The 15,437-nt window shown below is 38.8% G+C and overlaps 2 protein-coding genes across 2 annotated transcripts; both read left to right on the forward strand.

The window, feature by feature from the left end:
* The first annotated feature begins 1,484 nt into the window (after positions 1–1,484).
* On the forward strand, positions 1,485–3,065 carry LOC127763564 (protein RICE FLOWERING LOCUS T 1-like). The gene is made up of 4 exons (XM_052288302.1): positions 1,485–1,682; positions 1,872–1,933; positions 2,570–2,610; positions 2,809–3,065. Exons 1-4 carry the CDS (start codon positions 1,485–1,487, stop codon positions 3,063–3,065), a joined length of 558 nt encoding a protein of 185 aa, XP_052144262.1.
* A 4,001-nt stretch (positions 3,066–7,066) lies between these two features.
* LOC127763277 (citrate synthase 3, peroxisomal-like) lies at positions 7,067–13,557 on the forward strand. Its single transcript, XM_052287926.1, has 13 exons — positions 7,067–7,402; positions 8,078–8,258; positions 8,335–8,420; positions 8,526–8,630; positions 8,800–8,862; positions 9,145–9,254; positions 9,385–9,504; positions 9,574–9,649; positions 9,995–10,068; positions 10,215–10,335; positions 12,305–12,402; positions 12,481–12,604; positions 13,119–13,557. The coding sequence occupies exons 1-13, from the start codon at positions 7,190–7,192 to the stop codon at positions 13,248–13,250; spliced, it is 1,503 nt and encodes a 500-aa protein (XP_052143886.1). The 5' UTR covers positions 7,067–7,189; the 3' UTR covers positions 13,251–13,557.
* The last annotated feature ends 1,880 nt before the right edge of the window (positions 13,558–15,437 follow it).

Here is a 15,437-nt window from a genome sequence, read left to right on the forward strand (position 1 = left end):
GGCCAAGCTAAAAAAAAAAAGGTGAAAACCAATAAGCCAATAGTGAAGGAGAGAATATTTGACCCGAAAAAGGCCAAGAATACGTACCAGCAGTGATCTCCAGCGCGCTCTCAAGTCTCAAAGATTCTAAGCTTTCCCTTCTTTTTTTTTGAAAAAAAAAAAGTTGATCCATAAGCCTATTGAAATCACACACATGGCAAAAAGGATGTGCTGTCACATACAAATTAACAGACACACGCACAGCACACACGCTAGAGATGCGTATGTAGCTTTATCCATATTTCATTCCAATTGTTAGAAAAGGAAAAAGAAATTCCTTTCAAGTTAAAAAGGAAAAGAGAAATGCTTACGACCTGTGTACGCATGCCTCAATTCTTTTTCAATGATAGAATCGAGATGAATCCAGTCTCTATATATGAATATATACTTAAAAAAATACACGTGCGTTGCAATGGGTGAAGGCTATATATCTTAGGGCTTAGGCTGTTCGCAAGAGCTGGTTCACAACTCCCTGCTCTCGTTTTCCGCCCGCGCACTTTTCAAATAGCTAAACGGTGCGTTTTTTGAAAAAAAAAATCTCTACGAAAGTTGCTTAAAAATCATATTGATCCATTTTTGAAAAAAAAAATGAGAAAATACTTAATTAATCACGTGCTAATGGACCGCTCCGTTTCCGTGCGTACTGTTTGGGTCAGGAACCGGTTGGAGCGAACACAGCCTTAATCTTATTATTGTTATACGATTTAGCTAAACTGAAATTCACTATAGGAATTTACTTGGATATTGTTTTTACAAGATCATGAGCTACAATAATTAGGAGTCTGATCGTCTCAAGTTAGCATGCGAGTTCTTGAAAGAGAATTCTTATACGACTCTTTCTATATTTTCAAAAGCAAACGAATTTAAAAACCTACCCAAATACAAATATGTAATTTCAAAAGCGAATGAACTTAAAAACCGGCTCAAACATGAATAACGTATCAAAATATTGGCAAAAACATCTTTAATTTTTATAATAGTAGAGATATATTCTGACATACATATTTTTTTTTCTTAAAAACAAACACAATTGAATCGAGTCTCTACATCAAATATGTAGTTGAACATACATCTGCCGTCCTAGGAAATCAAATTAAAGACACGCTAGAAATAAATTTGTCAGACCTGTCAAAATCTAGGAGAATTTGTCACCGAAGCGCCGGCCGGAGAACGATGCATGCGAATGTGTGATGTGCAAGGTCGGCAGTTTGTACCCTATAAATACCACGCAACCCTTGTAGCTTTTGTCCCAACACAACACAAACCAATTCTATCTACACAGCTAGCCATCGCCGACGACGACACACACCCAAAAAACATATACAACATATATACCAGCTGCAAGCTCCTGTAGCTCGCAGTATTTGTTCTCACTGCTGTCTAGCTCAATCCCCAGCACAATATAGCTAGCTAGCAATTCGATCCAATTAAGCAAATCGTCAGAAATGGCCAACGATTCATTGGCTACAGGGCGTGTGATCGGAGATGTCCTGGATCCCTTCATCAGCACCGTCGATCTCACCGTCATGTATGGGGATGATGGCATGCCGGTCATAAGCGGCGTGGAGCTTCGCGCACCGGCGGTCGCGGAGAAACCGGTGGTCGAAGTCGGGGGAGACGATCTTCGCGTCGCATATACTCTGGTACTATTTTCGTGCCATCTTTATACAATTTTAGTGTTAATACATTGGCGTATAAAGCTTTTGCGCGTTAATTAATTATGTTACCTACCGAATTGGCACCACCTGATCATATATATGCATATAATATATATGTTCATCAGTTCATGCGTGGATTTATGCTAACTGTGTGAATACCCATCTATGTTGTAGGTGATGGTTGATCCTGATGCACCTAACCCTAGCAACCCAACTCTGAGGGAATACCTCCACTGGTGAGCACTATATAGTAGCTATAGCTAGCTACATCGATCTCAGTTAATTATCAATCAATTTAATTAGTGTCAATTTTTTTACATTCCATAAAATAAATTAAACCGATCATTTTGCACGCACAAGCCTAGCTAGCTAGGGTATATGTGCATACGCATGCGCGGTGTAAGTGGCTAACCCACGAAACCCACTTATAGGCTAAAATAAGCCACTTATTTTGACCTATAAGTGGGTTCGCGGCTGACCCACTTACAGCCCCCTGTGTGCGCAACAAACGGTGCAAATGCAGCTTGCAACTTGCATGCAGAAAAAACTGTGGATAATTGTGTATAGTATAGATAGCTAGGGACCAAATATACACATGTAACAATGCATGCTGCACGCGTGTACGTCGATCAGCTACGCTATGTCATGGATGTACACGCATGCGTTGTGTCCACGTGGTCGATCGGTGTGTGCGTTAGTTCATCTCGAACCACACAATACATACATAAATCGATCGATCGATCGATCCGTGATGCAGTACAGCTAGATCATATGAATCGGGATCGATCAATATGTACATATATGGAACTCTATATATGGATCTATGTGCTAACTAGCTACTTATCGATTTATGTCCATGCGTGTATGTGCAGGATGGTGACTGACATCCCGGCTTCAACCGATGCTACATATGGTACGTACAATATGCAATCTCTACTTAACACTAGATTTATAGATCGATGAGACATGAGATCGAGATTAGAATAGTATAATATATACTTTCTCTGTTGGTCAGGTTAAAATAAACTGACCAACGTTATATATAAAATATTTAATGAATTAGCGATACATATGATCTGAGAGGTGCGGTTGCTTTGCGATGCGGATGCAGGGAGGGAGGTGGTGTGCTACGAGAGCCCGAACCCGACGACGGGGATCCACAGGATGGTGCTGGTGCTGTTCCGGCAGCTGGGGAGGGAGACGGTGTACGCGCCGGCAGTGCGCCACAACTTCACCACCCGCGCCTTCGCCCGCCGCTACAACCTCGGCGCGCCCGTCGCCGCCGTCTACTTCAACTGCCAGCGCCAGGCCGGCTCCGGCGGCCGGAGGTTCACCGGACCTTACACCTCCCGCCGCCGCCAAGCCTAATTAATCAAGCTCTATAGCTTAATTAGCTATATTACATGCATTTATAATTTGCATGCAGTATCTATATTATATAGATCAATGTGGTCAACGATCGAATAAAAACGTAGCATATGATGATATATATATGTACTTATATATCTATATGTATATGCTGCATGCTTTAAGTTTAATTTGTAGCTAGAGCTAGCTGCAATATTATCCCTGTTGTGCTTGGTGTAGTTTATATATAGTGAGAGGATGTGGTGTGCGATATATGTACTGTTATACATACACTTATAGGTTAATTATGTGATGTAGTAAACGAAATGGATATATATATATATATATATATATATATATATATATATATATATATATATATATATATATATATACACACACACATATATAGACACATACAAACAGGTATTTTTATGTAAGATCGATGTGTGTCCGTATAATAATAAATTAAAACATATATCATTCATGCGTGTGGTGCGATGCTCCATGTGGTACATGCATGGAACATCATATATACTCCCTCCGTCTCATTTTAAATGAAATTGTGTGTTTATATGTCCAACATTTGATCGTCCGTCTTATTTAAAAAGTTTATAAAAAAAATAAAAATTAAGTCGCGTGTATAAAGTACTATTCATGTTTTATCATCTAATAACAATAAAATATTAATCATAAAAGAATTTCAAATAAAACGAACAATGAAACGTTAGACACAGAAATCTATAGCTGCACTTAAATGGGATGAACGAAGCATAATTTTTATCTTTATATAGTCATTAGAAAAAATATCCGTGCGTTGCAATGGGTGAAGGCTATTTTATTATTCACCGTGAAATTCACTGTGAGAATTCATTTGGATATATATATTTTTCTAAAATATCATGTCAAGTTAATATGCGAGTTTTTTTTAAAGATATTTCTTATACGACTCGTTTTGTATTTCTAAAAGCGAACGGAATTATAAGAATCCGACTCAAATATGTACGGATTTTTATTTCCAAAAGCGAACAAATTTGAAAACCGACTCATACACGGATGACGTATCAAAGTACCGGTAAGAACATCTTCAATTTTTATAATAGTAGAGATATATTCTCTATTTGATATGGATATAGCACAATTTAGAAGGATAGAATATATGATTCAAGATATCTGATTCAATTATTAAGAGACTAAGACGCATTTAATTTAACTTTTTACTCCCAATCTGTCCCAGTTAAATATGTTAATGAGAAGTGGTTTTTTATACTCCCTTAGCCTCGAAATGTAGTTATTTCTGGATGTGGATATGGATAAGTGCATGTTCTGTAGATAGAAATAGCTACTATTACATTTTAAGACAGAGAAAATAGGGGTTATTTTCTCTTATTACTATTTGTCTATTTTTTTACATACAGAGTGAGTTATATATGGATAAATATAACATAAAAAACATAGTTTAGCATATAACATTATAACGTTGTAATCACTATGTTATTATTTTTGTTCTAGAATTTTTAATGACTACTTCACCCTCCCTCTCTTGGGCCTCATTTTTTCACTTATGATTATGCTTATTATTAGCCAAAATTGAATTTTCAACTTTAAATTTGGAGCTGATTTTGAGATTTTTTTTCATCAAAATTTATTTTTCAGCTTTTGCTTTTAGATCACTAAGAACATGTATATAAAAATTTTATTCACAAATTATTTTTCTTTTGCAAATATGTCGTTTTGCTTATCCCGCGAATAAGTGAAACAATGGCTCCAAAAACATAGCTATATATTTATGGCTATGACTAGATATATAAGATAGCTATATATTTTAGAATGGATTGTATTTAGATGATATACAAAGGATAAGTGCACGTGTTGTAAATCGACTTTCTCAGAAGAGTAAGTTTATGTTGCATGTAAGGCTAAAATAGATAAGATTCTGCACTAGATAGATCAATTCTGTAAAAGATACATATATAAAAAGGTGCATATCCGACATATACCTCACGAAAGGAAAAGGAAGGGACATATGAGGGTATATACTTCAATGATGAGATACCAACGTCAAAAAAAGTATCTCACCCACTCATCTCGACATGATATTCTGCCGCTCAAATTCTTATCTCCAAAATGAGCGAGGCTTCAATCCATTTATGCTTTGAGCTGACTTGGTAGCTAGAGTAATGCAGCAACATATATTCATATATTCATGCATGTATAATGTCCTGTGATTATATGTGGCACCGCTCCCCTCCTTATAGACATCGTTATGATGGGTTTTCTCCTTCTCCACCACATCAATATCTATGGGTGAAAACCTCTCTCCGACTTTCGGATGAGCGGCAGCGGTGAATCATATCGCATCCTCTATGGGAGAGCCGCTTGAGAGAACCTTCTTCGTGCAGTTGATGCCGTGGGTGGGACCCCACATTGGCTCGTGGCCGATTGATTGCAGTCATTGGTTGTTCTTCGCATTTTGCGACCACACTTGGACGAGTGGTTGATTTGCAATGCAGTTACACTCTGATGATACCTTCTAATTCGGTTCGATGTTGCCGGCGGTGATGTGCAATGTGCGCAAGTTCTCATTGGTAGAACCATCAGGCGCTAATTTCATGGAATCTGTTTTTAGGTTTGAACAAGGACTACATGTAGCTTGCAGGATTTTCACTAATTGTGGATAGTGTTGTCTCTATCTTTAGGATGGTGATCTAATTAATGTTCTTTATGTCCATCAAATTATATTATGTAATGCACAGTCATTCGAGTGCCTCCCCACTCCCTTCTCCCTCGCAGCCGCACACGCACACTGTTATAAAACCAGCCCGATATATACCTCGAAAACCGAACGTGGAAGAAACGCCATAGAAGATCTAAACATGAAGGCGACACTGAGGCACGATATTTGTTAACAAGGTTCAGTCAAAACCTACATCCCCAGAGCACTGATTACGAGCGCTCTTCCCCGATCCAACATATTACAGTGTATCCAGGTATTCACGACCCTCCATCGGCTAGGCCGTCGGCCAGTCGTATCCATACCTATGCTATTGTCGTCTTGCGGTTACAACCAAGATAAAATCTGACTCTTACTCTAGTCCTAACACCTATTACAACTCCAAGTCCTAAATTACAACCGACTACGTACACATATTCGACACAAAGCTCTAACAAACTACACCTTGGCGAATATGCCACGTCAACCTGAAATTATCCCTTGCACGAACATCCGTGTACCTTGACTTGGGAGGGATGGGGCGGTGGTTAGGGGATGAGCGGAGGAAATCGTCATCGGTGGCAGTGTGGATCGGTGCAATGGGTAGAGGCGTATGAGCAATGGGACGACGACTTTGGTGGCGGCGAAGGGAGCAGGGTTGGAAGGTGGGCGGCAAAAGGGGAGCGGGCGCGCGTGCGACGGAGCGCGAAGAGAGTGGATGCACGGATGGGTGGTTGGAGCGCGATACAAGGATTGGGCATTTTGGAGTGTTGATTTTGTGGGAGGATCTTAGGAAACAACTTAGCTGTTTGATTGTTCAGGACTCACCACCAAAAATATCGGTTTTCTAAGTAGCAGAGATTTTTAGATCCATGACTTGTTAAAGTGTATTATTCTGGTTTCAAATTACCCGATCTTACGTAACATTGACATGATATGTCATACACACATTCCTATCCCATTTTTTTCATTATTATTCTCTATGTTTTTGATTTTTTTCCCCTTTTTTTTATTTCTTACACACGAAGAGGAAGGAAGAAGAGAAAGGGGAGAAAAAGGAAAAATAAAAGGAGAAAAAGAATGGAAAATTTCCAAATACCCCTCTAAACTTGAAAATGAAAATAAGAGTTCAAATAGAAGCCCGCGTTGAAAATGAAACCGTAAGACGTGCAAACTCACCGAAAACAAATCTCATCGTCGTCGTCGTCATCACCATCGTCATCATCATCTGATCCCCCCACGAGGCCCCCAGTAGTCCTGCACCTTCTCCATCTCCCCCCACAATAATAACAGCAGCAGCATCCACGACTCGATAATTCCCGCAAAGCGGAAGCCAAACCCAAACAAACCCCAACCTGCAACCCAACGCAGACGAGTCGTCCAAGCAACCACCACCCGCGCCCACCTCTGCTCTGCTCTGCTCTCCTCGCCGATGGATCGCGCCCGCCTCGCCGTGCTCTCCGCCCACCTCGCCTCCCCCGCCGCCGCCTGCGGGGAGGCGGACGCGGCGGGGCCGCTGGAGAGGTCGGCGGCGTCTGCGGGGGCGCGAGGCGGCGCGCTGGCGGTGGTGGATGGGAGGACGGGGAAGAGGTACGAGGTCAAGGTGTCCGACGAGGGGACCGTGCGCGCCACCGACTTCAAGAAGGTAGGAGCGCTACGCTTACTGCTGGCTTCTTCGTTGCCGCGACCTGCGCCGTGATCCGCGCCGGGTTATGTGGGGGTGTTGCGGGATTTCGGGATGCGGGTTTTGGTTGGTGGATCAAGCTGGATTTCTGTGGAATCGGCTTGGATTAGGTGATTGCGATCTTGGTTGTGCTCAATTTTCGTCTGCTGCTAGTGATTGGGTGACAAAACCGATGTGTAAATTTCGCCCAATCGCCACCCCCCTTGGACAAATCTTCTCCCTGGAGATGTCAGAAAGTCGAAACTAGCATGATTATTGAGTTTAGTTCCTCATTATAGTGTCTGTATGGATGTAGGTGTGGCGATTTCTAATTGTTATCCTGGTTGACTTCGATGAGGTCGCAGCTTACCCGTTTGTTCACAATGAAGTTATCCTAAATCTTCTAGTGCTTGCATGTGACTTCGTAGTTGTAGTAAATTGTTCTGCTTGATTGGCAGGTACTTCTTGCGAACAAACTAGAATGCAACTACCGAATTATTAGATAACTATGCAAATGTTACTTCACTACCTTTTGGTTTAGGACTAAAATTTCAAGAGAATGTGTGGACAGCTCAAGCTCTGTGCATATTATGATGCCTTTGCTATATGAGATCATCCCAGAGTTAAATAGGATTTTTTTTGGGTTAATTGTTGCAGATTACCACTGGAAAGGACGACAAGGGTCTTAAGATCTATGATCCTGGTTATCTCAACACAGCCCCAGTTCGCTCATCCATCTGCTACATTGATGGGGATGAGGGAATTCTTCGTTACAGGGGATACCCAATTGAAGAGTTGGCTGAAAGCAGCTCATTTGTTGAGGTGGCCTACCTCCTGAGTAAGTGTTCTGCACCTTTATTTCCTCTTTAATGCAAATGTAGTTTTTGTTGTTGAAAACATGTTTGCTCTTGCAGTGTACGGAAGTTTGCCTACCCAGAGCCAATTGGCTGGATGGGAATTTGCGATTTCTCAGCACTCTGCTGTTCCCCAGGGACTCTTGGTATGTTTTGCCATCTTATTGTGTATCATTGCAGTATATATGGACAGCTTTTCTGTTTAATTTGTACTAATAACTAATAGCTTGGTGTTCTTTTAACGTTGACAGGATATCATACAAGCAATGCCTCATGACGCTCATCCCATGGGTGTCCTTGCCAGTGCAATGAGCACGCTTTCTGTCTTCCATCCGGATGCAAACCCTGCTCTTAGAGTAAGCACTCTCTAAATGCACTAATTGAGCTAGTTGTTTCTTCACATGATTTTACTTAACATGATAGAATCAGCCAAAAATTGGATTTTTTAATATCTGAATTATGTATGCACCATCTGTTATGTGTAATAGTTTGCTGTTGTTAATGACATATATTGTACTCGTGTAGGGTCAAGATCTTTACAAGTCGAAGCAGGTTAGGGATAAGCAGATTGTGCGAGTACTTGGGAAGGTATGACTTAAGAAATCCGATTATTCTTGTACTAGTGAAGTTAATCGAGGATAATTTCCCAGTTAAATGATACACCCTCTTTCTTGAATTAGTGAAGTGATAAAATAGCCAGAGATATTCTATGGAAGGTCATGATGCATATCACAATGATGTTTCTCTTTTAGATTTATATAATGTTATTTTTCCGGAAACAAGCACTGCCGGGCGAAGCCCAGCAGTTAGCTTTATATATGTTTGGTTTTACTAATAATTGATGCAATATTAACTTGATTTTCTGTATAGGCACCAACAATTGCAGCTGCAGCGTACTTGAGATTAGCTGGAAGACCTCCTATCCTTCCTACAAATAGTCTCTCTTATTCAGAGAACTTCTTGTATATGCTAGACTCTTTGTAAGTCACATCACTTTGGAATTATTTGTATTCTGTTCTCTCATGTGCTCTTTCATTTTTCTTTTGTTAGAAATCAATAAGCAATTCAATTTTGTGATTGACTTCATTTTCCTTTTCGACTGTGATGCAGGGGTGACAAAGAATACAAGCCAAATCCTAGACTTGCTAGGGTTCTAGATATCCTTTTTATTCTCCATGCTGAACATGAAATGAACTGCTCTACAGCTGCTGCTAGGCACCTTGCTTCAAGGTAGATAATGCCATTCATTCTAAGAATTGGGAATCTGACCTTGCCTGATTATTTATCCTGTGTTTACAGTGGTGTTGATGTCTTCACTGCTCTTTCTGGTGCTGTTGGAGCTCTATATGGTCCACTGCATGGTGGTGCAAATGAGGTAAACAATGCTGAGCAATGAGCAGTTGTCACTTTTGTTTCTTGCATTGGACTGCTAATAGTTTATATACACACTCATCATCAGAATCTAAGGATAAAGCTCACAAGTAACAAAGACATACAGTCTATGTACTCTATAAATTTGTTCTGTTAACAATGTAAATAAGTCACCTCCTTGATAGAGAGGTTTTTATTTTCTTGGATTTTTTTATATAATTGAAAATTTAGTTCTAAAACCTTTGTTTCGCTTTAACCTTGACTCTACATCTGTTATTTTTAGAAGTAATTAAGGCATTACTCAATTATTATGATGCAGAAGCACTAATGCCATTTTCTAACATGCCAGGCGGTACTTAAAATGTTAAATGAGATTGGAAGTGTGGAGAATATTCCAGATTTCATCGAGGGAGTGAAAAACAGGTAATATATAACTCCTGTCCTGATTTATATTTTCTGATCTGAAATGTAATCATTGAGGTCTTTTTTAGTTTAATGAAGTTTAAGCTTTTACCTTTTTAAATATATATGTTTGGACTTGTTTTTATGAGATCTGTTTTGTTCTTTAGGAAGAGAAAGATGTCAGGTTTTGGGCACCGTGTTTACAAGAATTATGATCCCCGTGCTAAAGTCATCCGAAAGCTAGCAGAGGAGGTCTTCTCTATTGTCGGACGGGATCCTCTTATCGAGGTTAGTTATGCTGAATTTCTTTATTCAAGAAGTCCAGTTTATGATGACTGTATGTATGTAACCTTCATTCAGTTAGTGAAATATTTGGTTAATGTTTCACATTGCAATCAACACCCAAGAAACAGATTTTGTCAGGTCACACTATAGGATGCTAAATGACATGTACTTGGGAACATGAAGCATTCATTTCTAAACAGTAGGTCTACATTTTATTTGCAATGAATGAATATGGACTTTGCACAACACATTGAGATGGATGAAATACTTCTGATTAGTTTCTTTCTTGATCTGATCAATGTTGAATAAACACAAACAGATTTATTAGTCTTTTACTGTTCGCAATCCTTTTCCTGTAACTAGAATATAAGCGCGTCTGTTGACGCGCTCGTTATTTTGTACCTGTGCATATTATATAAAGTGCATTTAGATCGAACAACTATTTTATAAATAATAAATTCAATTCCCTTAAAATCTCATAAAAATATAGGAAATAATATACGCTTGTGTGAAAAAAGTAATTACATTCATCAAACAGGATAAAATATACACTTCGATTTTTCTTAAAACACATGTTTTTTAAAATATACGCTTCATTTTTTTTTCTTAAAAACACATTTTTTTTAGAATATGAGTTTCATAAATTAAAATGTTTCTTGTTTATATGCACTCTTAAATCATTGTTGTTTCTATTTTTTCTACCATGTAGCAAATTGATAGTAATGACGGCGATAGTGGTGGTTCTGTCACCACCTTACCAACTGACATGTGGGGACCATAGGTCCATGGGAGGAAATGGACACAACATATACTTTTAACCTTGTTTAAACAAAACAGTGGACATGATTTAGACCATAATGTTTTTTATAACATGTCTAATTGACTTATTAAGCATGAAAAATAAATAAATAAATAATATCTTTAAAGACTCCTATATCTATATTGTTTGTGGTTCTAAAACCAATGCTACAAAATAATCACTACAAAAAATAACTTAAAATTTAAATTTTGTTATTTCTTATAATTAATAGGCAGATGATGTTGGGTAAAAAGTTGAAAAATATTTTTATAATCGCTAAGAAAATACGTTACAATGCACAGGCCCTTGGCTAGATATTTAAAAATCTCCTTGAACGAAACTGGCTAAGCTAATAATCGTTCAGAATGATTAATTTAAACCTAAATTCATGGTTCTGTATTAAAAAATAACAACTAGCCTTTTTAGATGCCATTAATTGTCGTGCTTCACATATTTCAAAGAGCAATCATTTTTATTCAGGAGTCTGTAAAATTAAAAAGACAATCAAGATATTTATTGACAGATGTATTATTTTTAACCATTCAGAAAAAACTTTTTTAATGCTATTCTTGTCCTTCAGAATTTCGTATATCAATCATATGCCGATACATATGAAACATTGATTGTTGCTTTCAGTCAGTTTCTTCATCCACATGTACTTTGCAGATTTACTACTGTTATCACAGAAAGCCTTTGATATTTAATACTGCAAAGCTCAAATAAACATGAGGTTAACAAGCTATATTGGCAAAACATTAAGCACCTGTTCCGTGTAGTAATTGTGTTCTACTTGCCCAAGTGCTACAATCAATATCATATTTTGGTTGCTGGCTTTGATCATTTGATCCATCGTATTAGAGGAATCCCAAGAACTATTAGGATTATATTCTATCCTTTCCACAATACTTGAAATTTGATTGATTAATCTGGAAAGTTATTTGGCAAAAATATCAAGCAGGCTATAACTAGCACTCTTCGAGGATTGATGGTGTCACATTTTTGTTAACTACCCTGTGTTATCTTCCAAACCTTTTCCTAATGGAACAAAAAACTACAATAATTATTTTCTGTTCGTGAAGTAGGATTCTGAACAACATGGTTATCTGTGTGCAACTGCAATAACACTTTGATAAATCCAATACACCTTTGTGATGGTTTCTGATGCCATGTCAGGTTGCTGTTGCGTTGGAGAAGGCAGCATTGTCAGATGATTATTTTGTCAAGAGGAAGCTGTATCCAAATGTGGATTTTTACTCTGGCTTAATATATAGGTACATCAGTGGGAAAGCTGTTTTTCTCTTTTCTCTCCTTTTGTCATTGAGTAGCTAATTGTGATTGTGTTGATTCAGGGCAATGGGATTCCCTACAGAGTTCTTCCCTGTTCTGTTTGCAATTCCTCGCATGGCTGGTTGGTTAGCACATTGGAAAGAGTCACTTGATGATCCAGACACTAAGATTATGAGGCCTCAGCAGGTCAGTGATAGGCAAACAAATTTGCCATGTATTATTATGTTCCCTTAGTATGAACTCCAGGTCAATCATGAATTATGATTACTCCTTTTTGAGCAACTTAACATTTAGATTTTCTTGTCAATCAATATTGAGCCAGATTGGAGCCATTGTTATTCTGCACAGTGACTGCGGTGATGGGAAATAAATAGTTATATGCTCTTTTCCTTTTGAATATCATTTGGTTTGGCTAGCTCTTCTCTGGGCTGCAAACAAGGAGCGTAGGATTTTCTTATGACCACGGCATAGTTATATCTTTCACTAACAAAGTCCAGCAGTATTCTTGATATATTGACTCCTTTTATACATTCATCACTTGATACTGTGCTCTCTATCTAGACCTTTTTGGGTGTATTCTGAATGCTGGCCAATTAAGTCCTATGTACTATATATTTGATTCATGCGATACATAATTACAGATATGGTGTTAATCAGTTAGTTGACTAGATATCTTGATGATGGCTTCTTCTTTCTTCAGGTATACACTGGTGTTTGGCTGAGGCATTACACACCTGTCAGAGAACGAGTCCCAGCAAGCCAGGGCGAACAGCTTGGTCAGATTGCTACCTCTAACGCAACAAGGCGTCGGCGTGCAGGTTCTGCCCTGTAAGATAGCTTCAAGGTACAGCATCCAGCGTACAAAATAAAAGCAAAGCTTCATCCCTGTGCTAACAAGTCTACATATCTGCATGAATCTGGGAGCTGTAAGTCTTAAGTTGTCAAGTTCACGTATATATGGGTAATAAACTAATAATGCCACACCAGAGAGCACTGAGGCGTGCGTTGTAATCGTGCTCACCCAATGTACTTTTTCTCTGTAACTTGAATTCTCTCAAGCATGGAGAATGAAAGGATATCTCTGGGCAGAAACTATGAAAATGCAAAATTTGAAGAAGATTTTCCAGTTCAGTCGATCATATCAATATGCCATCAAGTTTATTGGTTGCATTACAGGAGGCAAACTTGCATGGTCAATTTCTTGCTCGTTCTTGAGAAATCAGAAACTGCCGTTTGTTTCAGTGGATGGTGAATCTTAACTGTTACTGTCTACTATAATTGCCGTTTTTGTCATGACTCATTAACCACATGGTTTTAAATTCTTATCTAATCACCTCGTTTCTCTTTCCTTTGTTTTAATTCTTGATTTTTGTGTAGAGATATTTCTTGTATGAGAAATTGTTTCATCTTTTTACCTTTTTTCTCATTAACTTTCTTGCTACATTAGATTTGTGCTTATGTGACAGTGGATTTAATGTTATGAACACTAGCTGAGATCGAGGGTTGGGGCCTTAAGCCCAAGCACAAAATGCATTGCATCATTTTCAGTTCACCATTCGTCACTAAACTAATCCTTGTCAGGTTGTGGCATGTCACTGTCTGCATTGGCCTAGATATTTCACACGTAGGAACTATACACATGCGTTGTTCTATTGCTAGTCATGATGGCATTTTTTGGTCAGATTATTACTTGTCTTCATTCATGTGGACCTTATCATCAAGCTTAGGTAGGGCCCTTCACTGCCTACCTAAGTGTCTCCATCCTTCCATTCCTTGCTGCATGTTGATCAGAATGGTTTAAACTGCAATCATGTGCTCATGTGCTGGTGGGTCATCTCATTTACATCTCCTTTTGGAGTTCTTCCTCTTTGTTAATTGTGGTTGGTTCTTGCATTTACGGCTGGTAAGTTTCCATGTTCATAGCGGTGGAACATGACCTGGAATTTTCCAAGGAAGCATCTTAAAAAAAAGCATTGCCACTAATGCCCTATCGCCTAATCTCATGCCTATGCACGTTTTATAGGACTTATTTAGTGGTCAGCTAATTACTTAACATTATCTGAAAAATAAACTTGTCAAGTTGGACTACTCCTAAGCAAAATCGACCAAAACAACTTCCATTTGCGGATTTACATATTACTCAAAATTAGACTTTAGTAGACTACTAGAAGATCGATCTTAGCATGCGTCAGAAAGTCCTTGATAATTATGAATCGGCCTGCTACCTGCTAACAACCAAGATCATTTACCATCAACATCAACCATTCATAGTTGCTTCCTCAGTGGTGTGCGATGACTTAATAGCTTGCATCCTGTACTATACCACTGCTAATCCATGCAGATGACCAGGTCAGCAGCAAACAGACCAGCCAAAGAAAGTCAGAGTCAGAGAGCACAACTTGTCATTGACAAACCATCCATGCCATGCCAGAGTGGACTGTTGTGTTCTTGACAACAGCCTCTAATTTATGTCCAACAACAGATTTGAAGTTGATCTTTGTTGACCAGTTGCAAGATGTATAGATAATCTACTAGTAATGATGGATTTGACACATCATAAGTTGATCCAAATCACCTGCTTTCACTGGCTAGTACTAGTAGAGAGTTTGCAACTATTGGTTGGTCATCATGCATGGCATGAGCTCACATCATTCCTAAGCAAAGTGGTTTTCAGTCCAATTTCACCATCAGGGAAGAAGAAATTAAGATCACCTTCCAACCATATGCATGCTACCAGTAGCATCAATTGCTGATCTTTAGGAAAGGTTTGGATCCTCTTTTCATCTTTTGGAACTAGGAAAGAGAAGTGGCACTTGGCTAGCAGTGGCGTTTGGTTCTTTGCACAAAGAGAGTTCCTGTGGACTGAAATGTCAAACATCAAACTAGGTATCCACTTTAATTAGTCCAAGTAGATGAAGGGGAATGGCATGTTTTTAGCCAAGCCAGTAGTAGAATCACATGCTTGGGTTGACTGGTGCCACAGCTGATCAATACAGTTTTTGGCTCCATTACATGCACT

This window comes from Oryza glaberrima, chromosome 2, assembly GCF_000147395.1.
Source record: "Oryza glaberrima chromosome 2, OglaRS2, whole genome shotgun sequence".
NCBI classification, from domain to species: Eukaryota; Viridiplantae; Streptophyta; class Magnoliopsida; order Poales; family Poaceae; genus Oryza; species Oryza glaberrima.

Bases quoted from the DNA above. Each gene is read 5' to 3' on its own strand.
- LOC127763564 (XM_052288302.1), top strand. From the start codon at position 1,485: ATGGCCAACGATTCATTGGCTACAGGGCGTGTGATCGGAGATGTCCTG. The intron at 1,934-2,569 runs GTGAGCACTATA...GTGTATGTGCAG, and splicing joins CTGAGGGAATACCTCCACTG to GATGGTGACTGACATCCCGG. The intron at 2,611-2,808 runs GTACGTACAATA...ATGCGGATGCAG, and splicing joins TTCAACCGATGCTACATATG to GGAGGGAGGTGGTGTGCTAC.
- LOC127763277 (XM_052287926.1), top strand. From the start codon at position 7,190: ATGGATCGCGCCCGCCTCGCCGTGCTCTCCGCCCACCTCGCCTCCCCC. The intron at 8,259-8,334 runs GTAAGTGTTCTG...TTGCTCTTGCAG, and splicing joins TGAGGTGGCCTACCTCCTGA to TGTACGGAAGTTTGCCTACC. The intron at 9,505-9,573 runs GTAGATAATGCC...CTGTGTTTACAG, and splicing joins GCTAGGCACCTTGCTTCAAG to TGGTGTTGATGTCTTCACTG.